This window comes from Trichechus manatus, unplaced genomic scaffold (genome assembly GCF_000243295.1).
Source record: "Trichechus manatus latirostris isolate Lorelei unplaced genomic scaffold, TriManLat1.0 scaffold00027, whole genome shotgun sequence".
Lineage (NCBI taxonomy): Eukaryota > Metazoa > Chordata > Mammalia > Sirenia > Trichechidae > Trichechus > Trichechus manatus.
Genome location: NW_004443963.1, coordinates 23,231,168 through 23,247,370, shown reverse-complemented (window position 1 = coordinate 23,247,370; position 16,203 = coordinate 23,231,168). Strand labels below are relative to the sequence as shown.

At 54.4% G+C, this 16,203-nt stretch overlaps 2 protein-coding genes across 6 annotated transcripts in view; both read right to left on the bottom strand.

Annotated features, from left to right (window-relative positions):
- Positions 1-2,651, bottom strand: part of ITGB7 (integrin subunit beta 7) — a 16,881-nt gene extending 14,230 nt beyond the window's left edge. For 2 of the 3 annotated variants that reach the window (XR_002823672.1, XM_023729114.1), the window contains exon 1: positions 2,553-2,651. The gene's annotated coding sequence lies outside the window, so the exon portion shown is untranslated. The remainder of the gene's footprint in view (positions 1-2,552) is intronic. The other variant, XM_023729115.1, reaches the window with a different exon arrangement.
- Positions 2,652-4,623: 1,972 nt separating this feature from the next.
- RARG (retinoic acid receptor gamma) overlaps positions 4,624-16,203 on the bottom strand; it is a 22,077-nt gene continuing 10,497 nt past the window's right edge. For 2 of the 3 annotated variants that reach the window (XM_004373983.1, XM_012554827.2), the window contains exons 4-10: positions 9,592-9,740; positions 9,070-9,211; positions 8,251-8,411; positions 7,861-8,037; positions 7,106-7,310; positions 6,561-6,719; positions 4,624-5,924 (exon numbers count right to left, since the gene is read on the bottom strand). In XM_004373983.1, coding sequence (XP_004374040.1) covers positions 5,725-5,924; positions 6,561-6,719; positions 7,106-7,310; positions 7,861-8,037; positions 8,251-8,411; positions 9,070-9,211; positions 9,592-9,740 — 1,193 coding nt within the window. In that variant the 3' untranslated portion in view covers positions 4,624-5,724. Of the gene's footprint in view, positions 5,925-6,560; positions 6,720-7,105; positions 7,311-7,860; positions 8,038-8,250; positions 8,412-9,069; positions 9,212-9,591; positions 9,741-14,409; positions 15,212-16,203 lie in introns of those variants that run through there. The other variant, XM_004373984.2, reaches the window with a different exon arrangement.

The following is a 16,203-nucleotide window of genomic DNA, read 5'->3' as shown; positions in this document are numbered from 1 at the left end:
GACTGGACTGTGGGACATAAAGTGATACTCGTGAGGAGTGTGCCTCTTAGCTGAAGTAGATACAAGAGACTAAACGGGCAGCTTCTGTCCAGAGGTGAGATGGGAAGGCAGAGAGGGTTGGGAGCTGGTTGAATGGACATGGGAAATCAGGGGTGGAAAGGAGGAGTGTGCTGTCACAGTATGGGGAGAGCAACAGAGTCACATAACAATGTGTATATAAATTTTTTATGGGAAAAAATAAACTACAACAATAAACCAAAAAAAAAAAAAAAAAAAGAGGATGTAGATTAGAGAGAGTCTGGGGGCAGGGTAATTCCTGGTCATTACAGGGTAATGACCTCTGTGATGATCTAGAGTGAAACAGGCAAACTCAGAATTTTTTTAAACGTATTAATTAAAAATTTGAATAGGCGATCCATTCCCATGGTCCAAAAAGTTAAAAAACGTATATAATGAGAAGTCTCCCACCCTTACCCCCATCCACCCACTCCAAATTATAACCATTGCTATTCGTTTCTTAGGTATCTTTCCAGAGATTGTTTTCTGCATACACAAACATATGAATATATATTCTCTTCAAATGGTAGAATACTTTTCGCCCAGTTCTGCACCTTATTTCTATTTTTAAACTACTTTTCTTAGAGATCTTTCTACCTAAGAAAATAGCTTCTTTGTTCATTTGTACAGCTACATAGATTTCCATTGCATGGATATGTCATACTGTACCTAATCAGTCCCTTTATGATGGACATTTAAATTGTATTTAATTTTTTACTATTATAAATGAAAATTCATGCATTGATCATTTCACATGTGTGCAAGTGAACCAGCAGGATAAACCCCTAGGAGAGGATTTGCAAGGGCTAATAGATGAGTATCATTTGTAAGATTGATGGGTAATATTGATGGGTATTGCCAACATGGCCACCTTAGGGAGAGTACATTCCCATTAGTAATGTAGGAGAAAGATCAGGCAACCCCTTGCCTTAAAAGCATCCGCATCTTCCTCTTCCTGGGCCTAGACTCAGATCCAGATGCTCTGCATGGAGTGTGGGGAAGGGGTGGGGTGTCAAGAAGTCATTGAACCCCAGCCCTGCTCCCCACCACCTGTGACCCCAGGTGCAGTGTGCAACACAGCCTCCACCCTTTTTTGTGAAGCCCGGCCCAGGGCTCAGTCTCAGTGTAACCTCAGCCCTGCTTGCTCTGCACCCCTGTGGTCGGGAAGGCTGGGGGATGCTGCAACACAGAGCCCAGGGTTGACTCATCTCTCAGAGGTGGGGCCCCACTGCTGCACTGGTTTCCCAGAATAGGCAAACCCAGAGAACCCAAGCCCCACTCATCTCCCCCTAAAGGAGGCCCTGGGACTCCCTAGACAATTCTCTCCAGTCCTCTTCTCCCAACTCTACCCCCTACTCCTTGCCTCTGGGATACATGCCCTGCCACTCACTGCCTTTTTCTCTCCATCAGTCTGGTTCTCTCTCTGTTGTTGTGTGCCTTCGAGTCTATTCCGACTCATAGCGACCCTATAGAGCAGAATAGAGAACTGTGCCATAGGGTTTCCAAGGTGCGGCTAGTGGCCTGAGCTCTTAACCACTTCACCACCAGGGCTCCATCTCTCTCTCTAGCCCCGTCCTATTAAAAAATTTTAGTATGTCTCTCTGCTGCTTTTCTCTTCGTGACCTCTTCACAGTTCTTTGTTTTACTTCCTTTTTCCCCTCTGATCCTAACCATAGAATGGTAGAATCTTCTATTTCAACCCCCTCTTTTTAAAAATGGAAACCTAAAGCCCAGCGTGGTAAGTGACTTGCCCAAGGTCACACAAAAAACTAGAGGCAGAGAAGGAATTGAGACAGGTCAGGTCACTTGGCTTGTTTGGGTTTTCCTCCCCTTGACTGAAGCACCACCACCATCATCAAAAGTTGTGTCTTCTCCCCATTCCTTTCTCTTTCCTGAGGATTTTCTTCACTCTTCCCTTCTCTCTCCTCTGTGGCTGTCCATTTTCCTGGACTCCGTTCTGACTCCAATTCACCCTTTATTCCCTTCTCAGAAGCGGTGAAACAGTCTCTTCCCAACCCATCCAGGGCTCCCAAGTCAAGCAGAACTCTCTGCTGCCCACTTAGACAGACACAAGGAGGGGACAGAGCTGAGCAACTGGGCCAAGTCTCTCAGGAGCATGGAGTCTGGGGGCCAAGGTGCTGTTTGGGAGGAGGTCTGAGCTAAGGTCAAGGCACTGAGCAGCAGGAATGACAGCTGGGGAATAATGTTCGGAGAACCCTACTTTGCCATAGTCCTTGGCACATGACAGGCACTCATAGACACCCTCACCTCCTTTCCCTTTCTCCACTCCCACTCTTGGGAAACTGATGCAAAGAGATTGATGCAAAGAGATAGGGGTGTGTGTGTGTGTGTGTGTGTGTGTGTGTGTAGGGGTAGAACTGGAGGAGGGAGCAGGGACAAGGGCTTTCAGGAATGCAGAAGCTGGGAGGTTGGGACCAGGTGGGGCCTGGGCTTGTAAGGAGAGGAGGCAGGAGGGCTGGTGCCCTGGTACTCACAGGTGCATGTAGAGCAGCCCTTCCTCCAGCAGCAGCGGGTAGCCTTTGTGTACCGATCAGCAGGCAGAGGCTACAGGGAGGAAGTGACACGCCCTGGGGTGGTGGAGATGTGAGGTTGTGGGAGTGACTGATCTAGGAGAAGGTGGAACAGATAGGGGTGGGGCTGGGCCAAGGGAATGAATGATAAAGGGATCTGGGAGAAGGAAGCAAAAAAGCTCATCTATCTGAGCATTTATCATGTACTGGGTGTATCATGTTAAATTAAAAAAACCCATGGCCATCACTGCCAGGTAGATCCTACCTCTACCACTTATTAGTTGTGGGATCTAAGGTAACCTACCCCTTCCTGTGGCTGTTTGCTCATCTGTAAAGTGGGGCTCATAGAATTGTTGTGAGAATTAAATGAGATAATTCATATCAATTGCTTAGAACAGTGCTTGGCACACTAAGGGCTTGGTAAGAGAAGCAGTAGGGATGAGAAGTAATGGGGGTGAGAACTGGAGAGTCTTTGAGAAATTCAAGGGCTAGGCAGCTAGGAAGTTGGACAGAGGGAAGGGCACAAGCCCAGGCTCAGAGAATGAGACTGAAGGGCCTAGGGGCCAAGATGGTAGTAGAGCCTGGGAAGGCCTGGAGGAGGTAGAATGAGGAACTGGGAGAAGCAGAGTGTACTGACCGAGGCTATCTTGAACCCTGCAGGGAGATCTGGTTGCAGAAAGTTGATGAGATTCGCCCCCTGCCCACATTTGACCACAGGGAGGGAACTGGACCCCAAATTCTGGTTCACAGGTCTGCCTCCCCTACCAGAAGGGGCACTCCTTGAGGGCAGGGACTGGCTCTACCAAGCTCCCTGCTGTAGCCACTGCACCTAGCACAGTGCCCATCTCATAGTAGGCCCTCAATAAAGGTCAGATGGTTTGTAGCTCCTGGTAGGAGGTAGCTGGGGGAGAGGCAGTGGGACAGGCTCTTCTACCCTCTCCCCGACCCAGGGAGGTTACCATGGCAATGGCCCCTCCTTCCCCCAGGCCCTGTGGTTTCCTCTTGTAGCTTCTTTCACTTTCTTCTTCTGCTTTCCTCCCACTCTTCTCGCCTCCCTGTAACCCTTTATCCTACCTCCACATCCTCAGCTTCTCTCTCCCATATGCACAGGTCATGGGTGAAGAAAGCCAGAGACAAAGCAGGCATGGAACTGCCCCAGGAAGAAGGTAGGTCACAGGGGATGAGGGGGAGTCAAAAAGACTGAGGGGAAAACAAACAGGTGCAGTGGTAGAGGCCAAGGCGGTGGAAGTGAGCTTGGAGGGGGTGCAAAGGCAAGGCATTCTAGGGGCAGAGAGAGCTATTAGGAGAGAAGGTAACAATGAGGTCATAGTGAGTGAGTGGAGGTTGGTCATGGGGTGAAGACTGGGATCAGAAGCGGTAGAGAGGGTGAGTCATAAGGTGATAATGGGGTTACAGACAGTGTGAGAGCTCTCTGGGTGAGAGGGTGGGATAGAACAGAAACACTGTAACATACATAGGCTGTGGTTTTTAACTTTTCAAAAGCTAGGAACCTCCATAAGAACGAAATGAGATTGCAATGGTTCCTTCACCAGAAAAGGGCAGATATGCACATACACATAACTGGAGGGGAGGATGGGGGACACCTTCAGAGACCTCTGAAGCCCATTCATGCCTTCCCAGAGGTCCATAAAACTCATTGCCATCAGGTCAATTCCGACTCCTAGCAACCTGATAGGACAGAGTAGAACTGCCCCCGTAGGACTTCCGAAGAGCGGCTGTGGATTCGAACTGCCGACCTTTTGGTTAGCAGCCGAACTCTTAATCCCTGCGCCAGCAGAGGTCCATAGGATCCAATATAAGAACCATACCTGTTGGCTGAGAGAGGCCCCAGACACTCAGGGTGTCCCCCCTGCTCTGGTTCAGTGCATTTTCATCCCATTTCCTTTGTTCCTCTAAGCAAGCTGCCAAATCCAGTAGATGAGTTTACCCTCCTCACCCAGCTAGCTCCCTCTCCGGCTTCCCAGCCCATTAGCTGGTCATTTCCCCTACCATCGCCTAGAGGGAGCCACATCCTATGAGTTTCCATCACTTTATTTTGCAAAAATAGAAAACTCAGCAATATGCGATACAGCCAGGTGGAGGGGAGATGTAAACAGAGGGGGAGGGGACAGCACCCTGACCCCCCAGAGAAAAATGGGAGCCAGTGGGAATCTTATTTGGCAGCTAAATACAAACTGGGGATTGGAGGAAGAAGGGAGGAATAACAGGGGCCCTGGGCTCCCCCTCCCAAGGCCCCTGGAGGAAGGTGTCAATTCCAGGGTGTAAACAAAAGCTAATAAATAAATAGAGGCTTCCTCTGGGTCAGGGTGGGATCAGCTAAGCAGCGCCCCTCCCTGGGCCAAGCTGCTCTGGGGTCAAGGGGGAAGGCACTAGGGGGAGAGGGATGCCCTGTCCCCTCTGTAGTGTAGAAGGGTCCCTGCCCCATGGCTGAGATGAGGGGCAGAGGGAGCCCAAGGCACATGGCAGGGCTGTGGGAGGGGCTTGTAACGGAGGGCACAGGGTAAACTCTGGGCCCGAGCAAAGAGGTGCAGAATGGACCTGCATCTGTCCCTTTCACCCTCTGGCCCCCACAGAAATGCAAGGCCCAGCCTGCCCCCTCCCTGAACCTGGCACAGGGATGGGTGCACAGAGGGCAGCACGCACACAGCAGGTGCATTACGCAGCATTAGGCACCACGGGTAGGGGCAAGAGGGTGGGCTCAGCCCTCCCCTTGTACCCCCATTTGGTCTCTAGTGTTCCTGTTTGCTCCCAGAGGCCTAAGCACCTGGCAGGGGGAGGGGTTATGGAATGGCAGGGTCTTCCTCCCGCCCTGGGGAGCCTGGGACCCTGGCATCTGAGGGGCAGCACTGAGATTTTATAGTCCAAACCCAGGCTCACCACTCTGCCCTCTCTCCTCTCTCCTGGTGGGAGCAGGGCAGGCCCCCCAGGATTGGAGGGGGAGCCAGTCAGAGCAGGAAGGGGGTGAACACAGAGGCACCCCCAGAAACTTTGGCAAAAACAAGGAGCTGGTTGGAAGGGTGGGGAGAGGGCAGAACAGGTCCTCTCCCAGTCACTGGTGGTGCCTGGGAGATGGTCAGTCTGCTGCCTGGAGCCCCAACCCCCACAGCAAGGGAAGTCAGGGACCCTGGTCAGGCTGGGGACTTTGGCCCCCTTTGCCCTGGCCCCCAGGAACCTCATCCTCGCTGGAGGCCTTGGGGTGAGGGCCAGGCTGTGAGGAGTCATCCTCAAACATTTCAGGGTTCTCCAGCATCTCCTGGATCAGGGGAGGCATTGGGCCTGGAATCTCCATCTTCAGGGTAATGGCCCTTTCTGCTCCTGCAGTGAAGGAGTAAAGAGACTCAGGGGGACAAAGGCACATGCCTGTTGAGGGCACCTCCCTAACCTTTCTCAACTGTCCTTTGATTCTTTTCTGGGCACCCCCAGCACAGGCCTGCCACCTCTCTATCCTCAGCTCATCCTTTCCTCCACTCTAGGGTTCCTGTGGGTCACTCCTTTGCCTGGACCCTTTACCTAGTCTTCTCTGCCAAGCACAATAACTATTCCTTCAGGGTATCTTCTCAAAGATCACACTGCTCCCAACTTCCAGCTCCACCCCTTAGGCACCCCACCTCTAATGTTCAAAGCTTGCTACTTAGCTTTGAAATGGGGCTATTGAAACTGAGGAACTGATTTTTAATTCAGTACAGTTCCAAGGTGATTATTAATTCAATCCTCACAATAACCTTAGGAGGCAGGTATGAGTATATCCCATTTTACAAACAGGAAAATGGAGGTACAAAAAGTAAAGCAATTTTCCCAACGTCTACCAACTAGTATGTGGCAAAGCTAGGATGCCAGTGTAGACCTCCTGGTTCTCAAACCCTCTGTTCATGTCTTTTCCTGTCTACGTGTCTGGCCTGGGAGACCAGCAGCTTCAGGAAGGCAAAGAGGGAAAGCTCACTCCTGACTGACCCTTGGTGCTGATGCCCCGGAGGTCAGTGATCTTCATGAGCATCCTTGGGAACATGTAGGGCTGGCTGGGCCGCCGGCGCCGAGTGTACAGCCTCAGGGCTTCCAGCAGTGGCTCCTGAAGCTTGTCTACCTTTTCAGGTTCCTCGAGGTCCATGCGGTCTGTGATGACAAGCACAGAGGAGTGAGGGGGCAGAAACTGAAGGAAGGGGAGGACAGTGACAGCTGGCTAATCCCCAACTGACCCTGCCCTATGGGCCTCAAACTATTGTCCTTGAGCCTCACCCTGCTCCAAGCCCTGTACTTTCTCCCCTTCAGCAAGAGGCTTTCTATGAGAAATCGCTCCTGCCTCTTTCAGCACCAATATCTGGTGTTCTCAGCAACCCCTGGCTCTTCCCTTCTTTTTTGTCCTGTGGACGTGGCCAGGTGGAGCAATCCCAGGGGAAGGGACTCAGGCTTCTGGCCTGGTCCCAGTCAGCTAAGACAGAGACGAGGTATGCATGTGGTAGGAAAGAACCCCAAGCAAACACCAGGGGGCACCCCTGCACCTCCGCAGATGAGGCAGATGGCGCTGAGCAGCCCTGTCTCTGTGTCATCCATCTCCAGCGGCAGGAGCTGCCCGGCAAAAGCAAAGACGAGGTCCGTGAGGGGCCCGAAGCCGGCATTGTGCATCTGGGTCCGGTTCAGGGTCAGCCCGTCAGAGAAGGTCATGGTGTCCTGCTCTGGGGTGTACCGCGTGCAGATCCGCAGCATCTGGAGGAGGTTGGGGAAGGGGTAGCATTAGTGTTGGCTCCGGGGAGGAGCATATACAGCAGTAGGGAGTAAAGGAAAGATGAGTGGGGGGTGGGGTGGGGCAGGAGGTGTCTGAGGAAAGTAAGGAGGTTAGGTCCAGAGTGGGTGCCTAAAGCAGACATGGGGAGGAAGGCAGAGGGGTGGAGGAGCTAAGACTTGGGAACGGAAGGTCCTGAGAAGACAGGAGGTGGCAAGGGGTCCAGAAGTTTAGGATCAGGTCTTAGAGGCAGGGTTAAGACAAGAAGAGCATAAGAATCTGGTAGAGGACGTCTGGGGAGTCCAAGATTTGGGGAGAGATTAGGAAATACTTGTTTGGACCAAAGAATTGTTGAGGGTCCCATATAAGGGTCAGGCTGTGGTAGGGGGTTTGAATTTGGCCAAGTCTGGGATTCAGGGTGCTTTCAGGGTTGTAAAAGGCTTCAGTAGAGTTGATCAGGGAGGAATGAAGATACAGAGACCTGAGAGGAGATGCTCAGCTGGGTGGCTGAGGTAGGAGCAGGGCCCAACCTACCAGGATGTCTAGGCAGGCAGCCTTGAGCAGAGTGATCTGGTCAGCAATGCTGAGCCCTGTAAAGCCGGGCACCCGCTTGGCAAATTCCACGATCTTGATGATGCATTTGGTGGCCAGCTCACTGAACTTGTCCCACAGCCCTAGATCCAGCTGCACCCGGTGGTCTGCACTAGAGTTCTAGCAGGGGAGAGGATTGGAATGCAAGCTAAGGCTCACTCCTGGGACTTCCTTCTTTCTGCCAATACCCCACACCCTCTCTGCATACTCCCAGGGTCCCCCTTCTGATGTCCTCCTTGTCTCAGCACCAGACCATAGCCTCCAACACAACCCCTACCCATTCCCCAAAGTGACCAGCCCCTTGCCCTCACTAGGGCCACACAGGCTCCTCACCGTGGTGTATTTGCCCAGCTGGCAGAGCGAGGGGAAGGTCTCCTGATGGGCTTTGCTGACCTTGTTGATAAGTTCTTCTAACTGGGGGCTCAGCTCATAGCTGTCAGGTGACCCTTCTTCCTTCACCTCTTTCTTCTTCTTGTTCCGGTCATTCCGCACAGCTTAGGAGTGGAGGAGCAAGGAGAGTTAGGATCCTCAGAGCTTCCCTCTGGGTGTCCTTTCTCACCCTGATTTAATATGCTCAGTTCCCACCATGAACATTTATTCCCTGGGCCCTAATCAATGCCTCAGTTTCCCCATCTCTTACATTAACTCTCATGCCCAGGCTGGCCTTCCCCAGCCCCACCCAGGGCCTGCAGCCCCTGCTCTCTCCCCAGGCCACTCAGCTCCATCCTGCCCTTCCTGTCACCCTGCAGGAGCTGGGGAGGGGGGGCAGGATATGCAGGCGGCAGGATATCCACTTATAGCCTTGGCAGCACAATGGCAGAGGGGGAGGCACCCCAGATCCACTTCAGGCTCAGTCCTGAGCATGGGGGAGGGGACTGGCAAGCCCCCCACTTCCCCACAAAACAAGGGGAACATGAGACCCTAATTCCCATTCACTCATTCAGAGGAAGGCTTAAATCCAGAGGGGAGAAGGGGAAAGGGTGGAGCCTCCTGGGTGAATGGAACTAATCAAATAGGACTGGCCAGGGAGGAGGCAGCACCCCAGGGCAGGCTAGGTCTCAGAGGTCGGGGAGAGGCGGGGCCGATGGGAAGAGGGTGGCCACCACAGGGAGAATAGGAGTGCTCCTGCCCAGGCCAGGGCTAGGGGCCTACCTTCCTTGGACATGCCTACTTCAAAGCACTTCTGTAGCCGGCAGTATTGGCAGCGATTCCGAGTCACCTTGTTGATGATACAGTTTTTGTCACGGTGGCATGTGTACACCATGTTCTTCTGGATGCTGCGGCGGAAGAAGCCCTAGAAGAAGGCCGAGACCCACCATGTGGTTGCCGCTCCTGCCCACAGCAGGGGCCCCTACTGAGGAGGAAGGGGGTAGGCTCTGGGTTTTTCTCCTTTTAAAGCCCAAATTGAGGAAACTCCTGGACAGGCTGAGCAGTCAGGTGTGGGAGGTGGTCACTGAGTCAGGATGCTGGCAGTACCAGCCTCTCACAGGCCTTGCAGGTTGCCCCAGGCCTAGCCCAATCAATCCAGTAACCACCTGTGTGCAAAACAGCCCCCTCCCACCCAACATGTGCTCACTCCCACACAGCATCTCACCCCTCTGGTCTGGTCCCTGGTCTCTGATCTTACTCAGGTAACTCCAGACCCCAATCCACTCACCCCCACCAGGTACACACCTTGCAGCCTTCACAAGAGCTGACACCATAGTGGTAGCCAGAGGACTTGTCATTGCACACGAAGCACGGCTTGTAGACCCGAGGAGGTGGAGGAGGCGAAGGTGAGCTGGGCACCATCTCCTCTGAGCTGGTGCTCTGCGTCTCCACCGCTGGGGGGAAAGAAGTGATGTGAGGGCTGGGGGAAAAGGACCCCTCAGGTCTCCCCTCAACATGCACATTCCATTCCACTTCTTCCTACAGCCCAGCAGTGACAACACCATCACTACCACAGTGCACTAGTCCCAACAACCATGTACAGTCCTACAGGAAACATTCCCAGAAACCCCCTAACAACTACTATTATAGCAACTCATTGTGATCCTAGCCCACATCTCCTGGTCTAGCCAACTCCCACCACAATAATGCCAGCCCTAGCCCTATATGACACTTCTCAGTTTTCTAAATTCCAAGCCAAGGCCATCCTGGAAGTTAGCTTCTCTGGGTCTCAGTTTCCCCAACTATAAAGTGGGTTAGAGGAGTTATGGCCCTGCCAGCTCTGAAGTCTCTAGTAGCCCCCAGGTCTTTCCCTGTCACTTTGGCCACCCCTTGTCAGGTAGTCTACCTCCCACCATCCTCCTCCCCATGACACAATAGATCTGGGGGAGGTAGGCAATTACAGGCCACCTGTAGCTGGCACCTGGAGGAATGGCCTGCTGGGATACTCAGTAGGTAGAATAGGACCTTATTTTCTCTCAAGTAGTACAGGCTAGATAATCCTCAAGCTTCCCCCTCATGTTGTTGTTAGCTGCCATCAGGTAGGCCCTCACACTCATGGAGAACCCACATGGTAGAGGAGAACTGAACTCCATAGGGTCTTCTTGGCTATAATCTTCACGAGAACAGATCACCAGGACTTTCTTTTGCAGTGCTGCTGGGTGGGTAAAAAACCCACTGCTGTCGAGTCAATTCTGACTCATAGTGACCCTACAGGACAGAGTAGAACTGACCCATAGATTTGGTTCGTAGCTGAGTGCAAACTGTTTGTGCCACCCAGGGACATTTTCCCCCCTCATACCATCCCTCAAATAACCTATAATGTCCTTTTCCACAAAAGCCACTGAGACAGTGGAGCAAATGGGGTATAGGTGTCAGGAAGGAAGGTTAGGGGATATGCAATGGCCTTATTTTACACCTGAAGAAACTGAGGTCAAGAGAGGGGAAGTGGCCAGCCCAGAGCCCCAGTGCAGTTAACAGAGGAGGCAAGGCTCTCTGGTCTTCTGACTAGATCTAAATGCCCTTGAGTCAGAGAAGCTAGAGAAGGGGACACTGGGGTATTTGCTCAGATCCTCAGGTGTAGAAACTGTTGGGGGTGGGTACAGCAAACCAGAGAAGTCAGGTGACAGTAGGTAAACAGGGCTGATGGGGGAGGGGAGCTATCTCTGGACCCTCTGTGAGCCTATGTCTTCACTCCTAAGCTGCTTTGGCCAATACCCAATCACAGCTCAAAAGGGGTCTCAGCCCATGCCGCAGATAGTGTGTGGAGGACACCCTCTTTTCAGGGGGCTGCTGAGTAAATCTTTTCCGTGTGTGATTGATCTTCAGAGACTAGGAGAATCTATAAATTATTCAATCTGTAAGACCTGTTACGCAAACCTGGAAGGCCCACTGTAAGGCAAGAAAACTCTAAGACCCTCCCTAAGAAGTACCCCACACACGCACCTCACGAACACCTTCTTTCTAACCCTCCTGCGGTCCGCCTGGTCAGAAGTTCACCCAAATGCAGCCAGAAGGGAGGAAGGAATGTCCAGGATGCCTGGGTTCCAGGCTAGCTCCACCCACCCCACAGGAGGAAAGCCCTCCCCACCCCCAACACACACACACACACACACACACACACACACACACACACACACACAGACACACACACACACACACACACACACACACACACACACACAAAATTAACATAAGAATCCTGCTGGAAAGAGATTCCCCAGTGAAAAAGGAGAGAGAAGGGGAGGAAAGACGGCTGCTTGGGTCTATTCAAGACTGAGGGCAGAGGACTCCAGAAGAGCTGGTGTTAGATGTGTGAAGGGCTGGGATATCTTTCAGGACCTACCCCGCCCCCACCCCGCGCCTGAGGCCCACCATGGTGTCCTCTGAGGGCACAAGTCTGCCCACGGGCCTGTATATGGGGTGGTGCTCACTCCAGTGCTGACGCCCTCCCTGCCCACAGAGCGCTGCCTCATTTCCTCTCTTATGCAAGGGTCTGGGTGCGGTCAGACTGGCATGGGGCAGTGTCAGCCAATTATAAGACTGGAGGCCGCAGGGAGGCAGGCCCGGGAGCAACTTTTCCCATCTAAGAGGTACTGTCAACCCATTCTCGACACCCCTGTAGCACACCCCCACCCCGTGAACTCTAAAGCGCATCCCAGTGGCTCTGAGGTCAATCGGGGTAGAGGGTGCGGGAAGGCAAACTGCGTCTACTCCACCCCACCTCCCCTCTTCAGCCCTGGGCTGAGACCCACCAAGGGGATACCGCTTCTGCCCACAGCTGGAGCCCCTTGGCCGGACAGGCTGGGCCAGGGCAGGGGCTCCTGCTGAGGAGGAGGGATGTGGACTCTAGGTTTTTTTTCCTTTTAAAGCCCAAATTGCTGAAATTGAGGAAATTCCTAGCCAGGCTGAGCGGGGCTTCAAACAAACTCTTTATAACCGGCTGTAAACGCTCCCAGCTGCGAGGCCCAGGCTGAGAAGCCCAGGACTCGAGATCTGACACACATCTCCTTGAAGAATGGAGACACTCTCTCACATGACAACAGCACACAGGGCACAAAACCAGGCATATCGATGGGCTTTTATACCTCGACCAGACCCTGGCATAGAAGAACATAAAGACAGGCATACAGGCACACTCACTCAAGCCACACAAGGGGGGTGGATGCACAGGTCACAAAGCCAGTACACAACACTGGGCTTCACATATGCAAGCCGGCAGCTCTACCACCAGACAAACACAGCCTGCCAATGCAGCACCAGGACACCAGCCTCCAAACATGCACAAACACACCATCTGGCCCTCCCTTCAGAGGACCTCTGTCCTTCCCTGGTTTAGACACACAGGTCTAAACTACTTTCCCTCTGAAAGTGTGTGAGGGCAGGCCCGAAGCTGGCTTTGTCTGCTCACCAGGACCCTAGAGGCCAAATTATTAGGCCAAATTGAAATGCAAAAACATGCTGCCAGCCTGAAAAAGGCTAAGGTCTCCCTCCAGCCCCTACAAAAAGCCCTTCCTGGGAGATTCCCTCCCTCCACCTCCACCTCCGCCCCCACCCCCATCTACCGCTGCTCCCCATCCTATTGGGCAATAAGAGGAAGATTAAGAATTCTCAAGGATTTGGTGCGCAAAGCAATAGTTCCAGGCTTTTTCCATCCTTTAAATGCCACACTTTTCATTCTTGCCTAACCCCACCCTAGAGTACGGTGTCCTGTTTACCACCTCCCTCTTCAGTCTCCTAGTCTTTAAATCTGAGCAGCTCTGTTCTAGAACCAAAGACAAAAAAAATTAAAAAAAAAAAAAAAACAGCCGAACTTGTAAACAGCGCTGCCGAGTGCCAAGGAGCGAGGCGCGTTGGCGGGGGCTCAGTGACCCGGCGTGCGCACTCCCCCAGCGCCCCGCCCGCCGCCCGCCCCTTCCGAGAGTGCCCCAAGCCCCCGGTCCCTAGCCGTCCGCAGCCGGGCTGGAAGCTCAGTTCCAGTCCAGGGTAAATTTGAGGGGTGTTCCAGGCTTCCCTCCCGGCCCCTCCCCATACCTCACCCCCGCCAAGCACTGCGGCCCAGGCTTCAAAGACGCCTCTCATCTGGACTTCATTTTTACTGCCTCTCAGTCCCCAGCTTTTTATTACCGCTCTGGAAAGGGGTTCCAGGGCCCCAGGCCTGGCATCTCCCATTTCACAGAAGGGGCAGGATTGATATTTGGGAACCCAGTAGTTGTGCTCCCACTGCCGCTGCCATCTCCAGGCCACCCCACCGCACACACAGACTTTGCTTTAAACTTTTCGCTTCCTGCTGAAGTTGTGAGTGTTGAAGCCACAGGAAAAGTCACTGCTCTTCACACAACCGCAACACACACATTTCTAAACTTCTTTCTTTCTGAAGTAGGGCGTGGGGGCAGAGCCCCGTTTTCTCCCTGCTGTGTGCACAACCCCTTCCATGCCGCGCGGAGGACACACAGGATGCACTCTCGCACACATCACTTTCCAAAACCGCCCCCGCAGCCACGCAGTGGCACACGCCCTCCCGGCCTCGCCACAAACATCCCCAACACAGGGCCATGCGGACCTGCCAACGCTATCCGAGGGCGACAGTCCGTGAAGAAACCCCTACACCCACACCCGCACGCCCTAGAGAAGGTGCTGCATACTCCTGGGATTCGCACGCTCTGCAAATAATATCTTTCACACTTCCGACTTCCCACATAGACTTTACAAAGGCCACCCAAGGTCCTGGGTGCCATACCCCTCCGGGCGGCAGACCTGCGGCCACAAACTACCGACACACCTAGGTCTCTCTACCCCAGGAACTCTGGAGTGGCAACAACCATAGATCCTAGCTAAACACCCACCATAAAAACCACACACACTCCAAACACTATTGCACACACCCAAAGGAGTCGCAGAGGCCCCCACGTTTAAAGGGCCAGTACCCCTCTTTCCTACACCCGCCCCTCAAATTTAAAGGGCCAGTATCTCCGCTTGTACCCCAGTTCCACCCGTTACACACGGAAAGAGTGAACCCTTGCCTCTCCTACACCCCACACCCCACCTCTGGTCTCCGGTACCTACATTGCAGACTGGCTGGTTGCGGCCAGGCAAACGGCTCAAGTCCGGCGAAACAGGAGCTGCCAGTGGCTCTGCGCAGCAAGCCCGCCCCGGGCCCCGCCGCCCCGTACAGCCGTCGTGGGCCCGGGGCAAACGTTTCCATGCAGTCGTACATGGCGACCCGGCTTGGAGGGAAGCTGGGTGCTAGGAACACCAAGAACCCGCAGCCGATTCCCCCTCCTCCCCCGGCGGCGCCCCGCTCCTGGAGGGGGGAGGGGGGAGGGGGAGGGCTAGCATAGGGCGCCGGTCTGCATGGGGGGTAAGGGGTGGGCGGGAAGAGGGGGATCCCCAGCAGGGAAAAGGGACTGGGCGGGGCGCGAAGCCGGGGCTGCAGCTTCAGCTGCGGTCGGGTTCACCCTGGGCGCCTCAGCAGCTAGCACTGGGGAGACCTTTTGTAAAAGCGAAGCCCGGAGGGGTGGGGGGTGGGGCCTGGAGAGCGGAGAGGGCCGGGCACCAAGATGATCAGAGCTGGGAGTGGAGCGCACACACATATACATGTAACTCGCTCCACGGCGCGCGCGCTTGATTAGACACACATCCGTGCATGCATTTATCTTGGCAAGCACCACGCAACTGCAAACATGCAATAGTGCACATACATGCCTGCATGCACATAAAACCATATATTCATACACATGTGTGCAAGCACACCTGGCGCGGGAGAACGCTTGCAAGCATTCTCTCTCCAGAGCCCGGAGGCTTTGCACGCATCTGCACCTAGGCGCGTGCCCTGGTCGGGGATGGAGGAAGTGGAGGAACCAAGCACACGCATTTCCTTTTCATAGAGTTCTACTCCTCCCGCCCGCCAACATTCCCTTTTTCACACAAGTCAATACAGGCAGGGATGTCAAGGATGGCTGGGGAGAGGAGAACGTGGCCGTCCCCTGCGCGCCGCAGTTCTCTAGAGCTCGGGGACCTGCGCTACCTACACGCCCACCCCTCCCTCATTCCCAGGCCTGGCTCCTCCTTTTCCCTCTGAGCGCGCGCTTGAGGCCGAACTGCACATTCCTGCGGCTCAGCGCGCGCGGCCTCCTCCTTCCTTCCCTTCCTCCCCACCCCGGGTCCAAGGGCCGGAGCGCGCTCCCGCCGTGAACTCTCCGGGAACCCCCCTCGGGGCGGGTGGCCGGGCGCGCTCACCTCCCCCTGACCCGGCCCCGCCCCACCCCGCCCAGGCCGTCGCCTGCGCCGCCGCGGAGTCCCCCCGCCCCTCCAGCGCAGCCCAGAGTCTACCCCTCCTACCCCTAGCTGTGCTCACTCCGCCGCGTCCCGGGCCGCCTCCCTCCAAGTCCCCGAAGCCCCATCCCACGACTGACGCTCCCTAGCGCCTCAGCTGCCTCTTTCACTGCCCCTTCCTCGAATCTAACTTCACTTTCATACCACTAAACTACCCCCAAAACTGTCCCTTCAGTGCCAGCTGAGCCTCGGGCGAAATTTCCCTCCTGAGTGCCAACTCCCCTCCACTAAAGTTTCTACCATGCCAGTTGCCCCCAAAGTGCCAAGTGCCCCCTCGGCAATAACAGCGCTTCTGTCCTCAGGGTTATTAAATACCCGCACCATAGGTAACAACTGCCCTTTTCCCCTAGAGTGCAACACTTTGTGCTCACGAAATCTTCAAGGACCGCTTCACTGTTTCCCTAGTTGCCCCTTCCGGGCACTGAGCGCCCCCGCTCGGCGGAGAATGGGATGGGGGGGGCGGGGGTTTGGCCACGTCATGAGTTTGCCCCTGCTGGGCCGGGCGGAATCGGGGGCCCTGGCCCG